Source organism: Clytia hemisphaerica, unplaced genomic scaffold (genome assembly GCF_902728285.1).
Source record: "Clytia hemisphaerica strain Z4C2 unplaced genomic scaffold, Clytia hemisphaerica genome assembly, whole genome shotgun sequence".
Lineage (NCBI taxonomy): Eukaryota > Metazoa > Cnidaria > Hydrozoa > Leptothecata > Clytiidae > Clytia > Clytia hemisphaerica.
The window spans coordinates 2,149,658-2,160,222 of NW_027103562.1; the positions used below are offsets into that span (position 1 = coordinate 2,149,658).

Below are 10,565 nucleotides of genomic sequence, written 5' to 3' on the forward strand. Positions count from 1 at the left end.
TTTTTTGAAAATTGGTACCCTAATGTCGGCACTACTCGATAGCGGTGTAAATGCATCGAGAGAGCTAGGTCTACTTTCCCTCAAATTCTTTTGATGATGTAGCGGCGTTAAACGTTAATTTTTAGCATTGCAATGGCTTCTCCTTGGGTACCAATTCTAAAAAAACTCCAATCAAAGATGGCAGATATTACTTGGTCCAGGGTTATATAAAGGTCAGTGAGCGTAGGTACAAACCGAAAGACACCATTTGATGTGTAAAAAGAGAAGCCGGAATCAATTGTTGTGTGTAAAAAAAAGGAAAAGGTAAATAAAAATTTTAATGGCTGCGCCTGCTGCACCAAGCTACTTAAAATACTGGACGTGAAGGTTGAAGTGAAGGCTGATGTGAAAGGTTTGGGTGTTTGTACTGAAGAAAGCTGAAGATTGGTAAAGGCAATAATTTAAAATGAACATCGACAGTAAGTGACTTTTATACTGTCCATGCCAGCAGCCACACCCGGGGGTATAGTGCCAGTGAGTGGTAATATCGAATTTTGCTGTTCTGCTGTTATGGACGTCAGGAGGGTTGTTCTAAAATAAACCAAGTATAAATCAACTATACCCAATTACCCTCACATGGCATGGGTTGACCCGTTCGTAGGTTTGTTCACTTGCCAAGTGAACCGCTGCAAGTGGGAATCGAACCTCACTACTCGCCTGTATGCAGCAACCAAAGCAAAGTCAATGACCACTTGACCACTACACCACAGACTCAGACAGCACCTTACTACATCTTGGCCAGAAGTTACTAATCGATGAAATCAATTATTATTTGAATGCATGCCTTTTTTTTAATACTCAAATATAAAAAAATTAAAAATTTTTAACTTGGTCATTACTAGTAAAAAAAGTTATTAAAATTGATTAGCCTCTGCGATGGAGTGCAAGGCTGAAAGCCACATGAATATGGTTCATCCTATAAAAGGAAGTTCATTCTATGGTGGCCTATCTTGAAGTGAAGTTGGTTGAACAAGGTTGGCATATTGATGTACTGTAACTGTCAATTGAATTATCACCATCAATTTTTAATCAACAATATCGATTACCGTGAAATTGGGTAACTTGCATCAGTGGAGGCTAACATGCATAGCCCTCAAATGAATGACCTGGCTGGTCATTAAAATACAACTACGCAGCTCTGCTTGCAGCTCTACTCTACCATTTTTGTTTTGATTTAACTTTGTATTTTAATGACCAGCCAGGTCATTCATTTGAGGGCTATGCAAGTTAGCCTCCACTGATGCAAATTACCCAATCTCACGGTACAGTGTTAATAAATGACAATATCGATTAACATCGATATAATCGATACCTCAACCCTATCGATTTTTAATTGATTATATATGATTGATATAATCGATATCTTATATCTGATGATATAATCGATATCTTACAGTATATCCAGGCGATGTCAATCGAACTGTTCGATGATCGAACTAATATCGAACTAATCGAACTTAATCGAACGATTACTGTTCGATTACCGAACCAAATCGAACAGTAATCAAGCCAAGAAATTTCGGTAAAGTTCAATTAAGTTCGATTGATGTACGATCATGATTCGATGTTAGTTCGACTTTTAGTAACAACGGTTATATCGTAGTTCGATAGAGTTTGATTTTCTTTTCGACTGCCTTTAGCTTTCCGCTCTCCGTCTACACCCCGACAGACAACGTTGACCATTACTTGGCCATTGCTTGATTTAGAGTGAATAGGTTCGATTGCAGTTCGACAAGGTTCAATCATCGATCGAACATTTATCGAACTACTCGAGTCATCGAACAACATCGAACAGTATTTTTAATTGAACTAATTGAACTAATCAAGATATTTTTGCGGTAAAGTTCGATTACTGTTCGATTATTTATCGTAATCGAACAGCTATCGTTCGATTAAGTTCGATTGAGTTTGTTGATTCGATTACGAAAATCGGTTCGATAAAGTTCGGTTGACATTGCCTGGGTATATCTGATCGATAACAATTTTTTAGGCACCAATTATTATTTATCGATTATCGTTTTTAATCGATATTTAATCAATCGATTAGTTATCGATTAGCTATCGATTTTAATCGATACAGATATGACCATTTTACCGGACTGGCATTTTGCGGTACACTAGAATAAAGTTACAAAAATTCAAACTAAAAAAAACAAACTACTATTGAAAAAAATAGTTTTTTTTGTGCTGGGAAGAGATTTTATGATAAAAAATACACAAAAATAAAAAAAATATTTGAAAAACTAATTTCAGCTAAAAATAGAGGAGATCTAAAGTTCACATACATTCTGCGGTACATACACCTGTAATCGATTTTATAGATTAGTAACGTCTGGTCTAGATAATTTTTGTACAGTCAGATGATTTGGCAGAAGGCCAGGGGCTGAAAGAATCGTTCACAATTATATAATGATTTTATATCCCTTGGGATAAAAGCAGTCTGCATATATGATATATAACCAGGCGGTGTCAATCGAACGAATCAAATATTAAATTTATCTATCTATATATTTAAGTAACATCAGGCCCCATATATCCCATATATATCCTGTGTTTGTGTTCAAGTTTAGACGTATGCCCCCACTTTTCAAAGGGGGTAAACAGATCACCATGACTACATGTGGCAGTGACTACATGTTTAGGCAAAGGGTAAAACTGATCATTATTCATTTTCTACTTATATTAAATCTTTTGGGTAAAATGAGCAAAATTATTTTTCAGGAGATAACATTATCATTGGTCTTTTCCATGAAGGTCTTGCATACAAGGAGATTTTAGCCTTCTTACTCAAGTGGAATAACTTAGATTTAAGGTATGTATCATTCAAATAAAAAATAACATTTAATTATGACTTTCAAATGAATTCCTTATTTATATATAATTTTTTGATTTATGCTCTCTGTGTTACACCCTATAGACTATAATTGTTGATTTGATTTGCAAAAATTATGTTCATGAAATAGATTTTTTCCTCAAATTTGCAAAATTTTATGTTGTAAATTTAGAAATCTTTTGCCTTAAAGTTTGCACGACCAAAGTATACCTATCGGTCAAAGCTCCCAACAGGGCAGTGCTGCTAGAGTTCAAAGAATGGACCCTGTCAAAAAGAAAATTTGCAAATTTAAATTTTAAAAATGATTAAGTAGATTAGTAGACGAAAAATTGAGACATTTCTAATTTTCACCCTGAAAATTGTCAAAAATAATTACCAAAAGTCGACCCTTTCAGATACACATCTTGAAAATTAATAAAATTGGGACCCTGTAAGATAACTTCAGAACTCAAAAAAGGGATCCTGACCAGCGGTGCGTCCCCTTACCCAATTTTGCCTAAGTACCCCTCCCCCGGATAGAGACACAAATAATTATTTTTGTTGCTTTTTTATGTTTCTGAAGGGAGATATCCTATCGTTTATTGTGACTGTCAACTATACTATATATTTCCTGGTGTGAATGAAAATGATAACATAAATCAAAAGATATTGTCTTCTTTTGGGACGAGATAGAGTTTTTACAAGCTCTTATTTGATTTGGTTGGTCGTTAACCAGTAATAAAACAATTTTGTTACTTTTTTTCTAAAGAACGCATCATGATGTTTATTACTTCAAATGACCAATTAGTGAAGTATCTTATAAAACTTCATCTCATCTGCTTCTTTTGTTAAGTTTAAGACAATTGAAACGAATTTTGAAGAGATACAACTTAAGAAGAAGATTGAACAATGATGAAAATATTGCTGATGTTACCGAGGTTATACAGGTATGTTTGCTTGTTTGTTTGTTAAACTTTTTTGACCTTAAAAATCATAACCATTATCAGGGATTTAAAGGAGGAAGATGAAATTTGGGAATTTAATTTTTATAAAGTATTGACTTGAACTTCTCTCTGCAAGTTCTTTTGAAGAATAACAAAAAACTGATGTAGGATTTCCGCACAAGAGATCTAGGATGAGCAACTATACGACATGTCTCAAAAGAAAAAAAATACAGGATCCTTTTTTTTTTAACTTACTTTCAGTCTGAGCTCCTAAGTGATGGTTGCAACCTTGGATATCGCAGTATGCACCAAAAACTTATCATTAAATATCATCTCAATACATCCAGGTGAGTATCTTTGAGTAAAATTTAGGAAATTTTTATTGGACAAAATCGTTATAATTGCTCCTCAAATTTTAAAAGTTTTATTGACTGTAAAAAAGAAACTTCATTTATATTTGGCTGTTACGAGTCTATTATAAAAATTGTGGATAAGAGTTCCAGAAATGGAGACTTGAAATTTAATAAAGTCTATGATTGTGTCATTGATTGTGTTGACAAACTTGCTAATTTGCAACCAAAGTTATAACTAAATTTAGATCAATTAAATAGACGACACAAAAAGAATTGATTCTTGGTCCACAATTTCCTCTGATATAAATTAAATTTTTTTTTTTCAAAACAGTCGAGTGAGCAAACAATCTGGTAGTTAACTTCTTCCCTTCCATGACATGAAGTATCCTTTTTATAATGTTAATATTAACTGTATCGTACATCTTTTCCCCATTTTCAGGCCTCAAAGCCATTATGGTAATAACCGGGTTAAAATGTTATGAATGTTAAATCCATTTAATTCATTCTTCTGTCAATTTTTCGAACGGTAACTAGAATTTGTCTGTTCTTTGAAAAAAAAGATACTGCAACAAAGACTGACCATAAGTCCTCTTACAAAACATTAAATTTGACACATAATTTTTTATCCTTTGTAATTTTTTCTAGGGAACAGGTGAGGCAGATATTAGGCCGTTTGGACCCTGAAGGTGTGAACAGCAGAAAAAAAAGAAGGCTTCGACGTAGGACATATGTTTGTAAGGTTAGTAAACTCATTTTTGCACTTAGATTTAGGGCTATTTCCTATTGAATCAGTCAAGCCATAAAATCCCCATTTATTTACTACTGATAGGTAAAAAAACAAAAAATATTCAATAACGATTTTACAAAGATTACTCTTTGTAATCTCTGACATTTACCCTCTGTAAAAAGCCCTTTTCAGGAGGGGTTGTGTTGATAGCAAATTTTGTTATTTTTTTTACAATTATTTACAATTTCATTAGGAAATTTTACTAAAATGGTTTGTTTTATCTACACAATAGTGAATATACTACACCCGTCGGTATTTTGGCTTTAAAATTTCAACATCAAGGTTTCACGGGTATTCCGATGTATTTTACACTTGTTGATTATTTCTTTGTCTCTATTATGTATTTACCGATCTTGTATTTTTTATTCAGGGCCCAAATGAATTATGGCACATGGACGGATATGATAAGCTTAAGCCCTATGGATTCGCAATACATGGCTGCATTGATGGGTAAATTTATTAGCGCAGTACGCAGTAAAAATTGTGTTCTTGGTAACATTTTTTATTTTAATGAAAAAGTTGAAAACAAATACTATGCTTCTCTTTATTTACTTTGGAATTTGGAATTAAAATGATACTAAACGAGATCAATTGAATTTGTATAAATTTTCACTTACTGTCTTCAAACTAACATTGATTATTAATAGTGATTGCAGTATTTAGTATCTTCTTACAATTTTTTAGGTTCTCCAGAAAGATTTTATGGCTGAATGTTAATTCAACAAATAATGACCCGGCAATAATCGCAAAATATTATTTAAATTTTGTGTCTCAAACCAATGGTAAATAATGTGTTTTTGTAGTTTCTTTTATATTCATTCTGTCCTTTAGATTTTACCAAGACTTTTACACTGGTTGGTATTTTTTTTCGTGGGACACTTTCTTTTTTAACCCTTGCTAAAGTGCCCTGAAGTGTCATAGCCTTTGAGGCGCTTTTAAGAAAAAGAGTTCGATCAAACTTCTTTAAACTGTTTTAATTGGTTAAAAAGTTTGAAATAATTTATTTTTCGCTAGGAACAGCACGGAGAATAAGAGCAGACTGTGGCACTGAAAACTCCAATGTTGCAGGCATTCAACGCCTCTTTCGCACACACCCCATTGACGAAAGTGACAATGCTTTTGGGTTACAAAGCTTTCTGTATGGGAAGTCAACGTCGAACCAGGTTTGCTATTGTGTATACAGTTTTGGAAATTTTGCTTCAGGAAAATATTATATCATTTTAACATTTAGACTTATTAAATAAAAGTAAAATTCTATCATGTGCCTGGAAAATTCCCCCGATGAACCCCCTCCCTGTGTAAGCCGCCGGAAAATCCCCCTTCCGACAATTTACCCTGGTGAATTTCCACCCACAGGTACCTAAAAATGAGAATTAAACAATATCAGATATGTATGATTTGTAGTCCTTTTTATTGGCATTTAGGTACTAGACTGGGTAAATCACAAAATCTATTGTGTAATGAATTTTCTTTCTATTAGATTTTCCTTCAAAATCGATAAGCTAAAGTTTCTGATAGGTAACTGCCAAGGACATGTTTGTATTAAAGCATTGCTACTATTAGCATAGTTATGCTCAGATTAGGAAAAGTATACCTTTGAATTTTTTACGAAAGTATTTTTGTCGGTGTCTATATTATGCCAGTATTTCACTAGATATTGAATATAAGATTAAGAAGCATCTTGAAAGCATTTTTTGAGCCTTGTCACTAGAATGTTTTTATAAATATATGAATCTGATTTAGAATTTTTCATGTCTTATAAAAAACATATAATTCCATTTCCAGGCTGTGTTTATATGTTGGTAAAGATAGGTTCATAAATATAATTGCTTAGGGTTTTGGTTTTGTTTAGGATTTTCATGGCATAAGACTTTAGAAACTAATCTGCTTTTCAAAATAATGTTTAAAATATTTGAGTGGGAATTCACTGAGGAGAAATTTTCTGGGGGGTTCACCAGATGGCAGTGTCTGCGGGGGGGGCTTCACTAGATGAGGGGATTTGCAAAGGGGAATTGTCCGGGAATCATAATAAAATACTGTATTTGAAGTTCCAAAATTATTGCAAATTATTAATTTTATGAAATATTTGTGTGGATGTTGAGGATATTGGGTATCGAGAGATAAGGATAAGGATAAGGGATCGATTAAAAGCCAAATGTCTAGATATATAGGGGCTGGCTGACTCACTTAGAAGGTAATTAAAAGAATTATGAGTGTCAAAGTTCAATAATTTATAATAACAGTCAAATTACATAAATGTTAAGTTTGACCCCAAGGTAAATTTTTCTTGAAAAGCCTTTTGCGCACACCATACAATGGGGATTTTGAAATTGTTTTTATCTATTTTTAGAGAATTGAAGCATACTGGAGCAAGCTTCGGCCAACAGTGACGCAATACTGGATGAGTCATTTCAAGGTGATTAAACTTCCTCATAAGTTACGAAACTAAACCGTTTTGAGTCATTCTTTATAGTTTAGAACATATCTTGAGGATTCAAAAGGGAAACTTCTTAAAATTCTATTTGTGACGTTTCATTCGAAGTTTTTTATCTTGATCCACTAACGTGTATTATTTATCATTCATAAAATAAGGACATGCGTGATGCTGGAGAGCTAGACGAAACAGACGATTTATTCAGGTAAAATCTTCAATGAAATATGTCTTTATTCTAACCGAATATGCTCAACTGAGTTAAATTAAACGAAAAATGTGCGTTTGAAATAAGCTAGACGAGTTAATGAATTTTACTCGTGAAATTGTTTTGCAAAGGAGTAAAATTGTTTGGGGAATTTTAGGGTCTTGGAAATCCAAGAAGTGCTAACAATACGTATTTTAAAAACCAGCATGCATGATTTGACACTAAAGGCAACGAAATCGTGAAAATATTGTCAAACAAAAGTGGCATCGATGCCAGTAAACATTCAAAAAGTACTTATTCAACATTTTTTGAGTTTATTTTTTAGAAATATTTCGCGGATAAGGCCTACTCAAATTTCTGTTGAGACTATACTTCGCGGATTTTCTTGGATGACACCCAAATCTGTGATATCCGCGAAATTTAATCCCCGCAAAAGTGGGGTGACTTTCCCAAAAAACCCTAGGAAAATGAAGGTTTTGGTACTTTTTCAGTGAAATTTCATAAAATGGGGGGAAATACTATTGGGGGGATTTTTCCCGAAAAAATTTAAAATCATCCCCCTTACAATTAAGCACAGAAGAGTAGTTAACAAACATTTTGATTACTTTTTGTTTTACAAAAAGAATAGTTGTCCCTTTTTATATATCTTAAAAAGTATGGAGGAAAAAGAACGGATAATGCAAAATCTGCATGAGCTGAAACGATTCAACGAAATTGGTGGCTTTAGCATTACAGACGACTTCACCATCAACGAAAGAAAAATTATTAAAGATATGTACCAAAAGGCGAAAAAATGAATTTAAAAAATGATAATTTCGTTTGCCATGTAAGAGGAAGCCCTAGAACAAACCTTTGCCTAGTTCGAAAACCTAGGACAAAGACCAAAACAAAGTCTTCTCTGTCCATATCTTCTGACGACTGGACGACAGATGAAGAATTAGACAATATTTTATAAATCTAAAATTATTTCGTAGAGGTCGATAGACCTGTGAAATATATATGAATTAAATATAACTTGTTTTTATAGGGATTGTCTGCGCTTCAGTTACATGAGCCTGATACAGAGATCTTTAGATGGAGCAAAGGAGCTGCACAATACGCATAGAATCCGTCGTTATAATTTCCAAGAATGTCCGAGTGGACGGCCAAATGTAATTTATGATATCCCAGAAGTTTATGGTAAATGGATTCTTCACATATTCCATTATTACGTTTGGGGTTAAAATCGTTCTGTAATATCTTCGACTTTAGATATTTTTCAAAGGCTTCTTCTTCTCATTAATGATTAAATCCTATTCAGATAATTCAATCTTACTCTCTTTTACAAAACTTAGACGCAGAGGATTACATAGTACCTGTGACAGATGAAGATATTGAAATCGCAAATGAAGTAACCACCGAACCTCTACTCAATGGTTGTTCCGTAGAGTTTAATGCCTTGGCTCATTTTATTATGCAGGAGTTGAATGCTGAAGAACCAGAGAATGCTGCTGAAGCTAAGCAACTATATCTAGATATGTGCTCTATTATTCGTAATTTTTGATTATTTTTCGTAACTGGTCTTTTTCACCTAATAATTTATTTAAAAGTGGATATTCTTCATTTAAATTTTTATTTGTGTTGCCCGTAGTGCCACAGCAGAAATGAACAAGTACCCTGTCAAAGCATTTCTACTTTGATTCGAAATTTTTGTGTGTGATTGAATTCCCCTTCTCCAGATAACAGCTGTTAAAAGAACCCATCAAATTTCGAAAATTTTTTTTGTCTATATTCAATTGTTTGTATAAAATTTCGACAAATTTTTAAGCTGAGGATTATAGTATAAACATCCAGCGACAATGATCAAATTAAACTATTAATATTTGAATAACATATCACATAAATTTGGTACGCGTAAGAATATCTAAGGAAAGATAAAGTGAATCAAAAGACTTCGCAAGTTTGGCGACTTCTTGAAGTCAAAAAAATCTTGGTTGCGACAAATTTAATTTTACCAATATTTTAACCGTTGTTATTTATAGTTGACGCTGTTGTATATTATTAGTTGTAAAAATACTTGTTTAAACAATCGACATTTTTAGTAATTTCTTAGACCACCCCAAAATTTCATACCGCAAAATTTAAATATATAGGTTATTCGCCAAATAAATTCTCACCAAATTTAATTTTCGTTCAATTTAGTCTATTTCTCCTGAAACCATTTTTCCCTCTTTTTTTGGTAGGGCCATTCGCGAAAGTTTATGCTCGCGAAAAATTCTTGAAAAAATAGAAAATCTGTAAAACTTCAAACTTTGAATAAAATGTAACTTTTATGGTACTTTTTTGCCTGCTAAAAGACTATTAAGTCAAAGGACAAATGTTTCAAGCCAATTTAAGAAGTATTTGTCCCTCTAAGCCATTGTTTTATGTGAAAATTCTCAATTTTACGTCTTGATTCGCGAAAGTTTATGCTCGCGAAAATTATTTTTCCGTTAAATTCGCGAAAGTAAATGTCGTGAATTTCGCGATTTTTCGTACTCGCGAAAGTTTCTGCTCACGAAAGTTTGTACGCCTAAAGTAAAATTAATTTTAGTGAAATTTAGAATTTTTTTTAAATCGCCAAAATAAATTCCACCTAATTGCACCAAAAATGGCGAATGGGCCCATCCACCATGATTTCTTCTCTTAATTAAGGTAATATGAATGTTTTTTTGGACCTATGTCCATTCGTTCGTTCGTTCGTTCGTCCGTCTGTTACAAGCTTTTCTCGGGATCGGCGCATTACTTTTTTCTGATTTTTTGCACAATATGATGCAAAATGGTAATGCTCAAAATGTGATGAAGCCAAATTTTCGAGAAAAAAAATTTAGGGGTAAATTTGGGCTGCCTAAAAATGGGTTTTTTGGACAAAATTCTGTCATTTATTTGTTCTAATTTTTTGATGCAGGGCAAGATTCTTTAAAAAATGACTGAAGCGGTTTTTCCCGGAAAATTCTTTTTTGCCGTAACAGA

The 10,565-nt window shown here is 33.1% G+C and overlaps 1 protein-coding gene across 2 annotated transcripts; it reads left to right on the top strand.

Moving 5' to 3' along the window:
• The first annotated feature begins 263 nt into the window (after positions 1-263).
• On the top strand, positions 264-9,646 carry LOC136800702 (uncharacterized). Of its 2 annotated transcripts, none has more exons than XM_067057357.1 (12): positions 264-458; positions 2,761-2,851; positions 3,705-3,798; positions 4,057-4,142; positions 4,794-4,887; positions 5,306-5,385; positions 5,620-5,717; positions 5,950-6,098; positions 7,286-7,351; positions 7,528-7,574; positions 8,602-8,753; positions 8,909-9,646. In XM_067057357.1, the coding sequence occupies exons 1-12, from the start codon at positions 446-448 to the stop codon at positions 9,115-9,117; spliced, it is 1,179 nt and encodes a 392-aa protein (XP_066913458.1). In that variant the 5' UTR covers positions 264-445; the 3' UTR covers positions 9,118-9,646. The 2 variants fall into 2 exon arrangements, with proteins under 2 accessions (XP_066913458.1, XP_066913459.1); XM_067057358.1 differs by having other exon boundaries at positions 5,956-6,098.
• Positions 9,647-10,565: the final 919 nt, after the last annotated feature.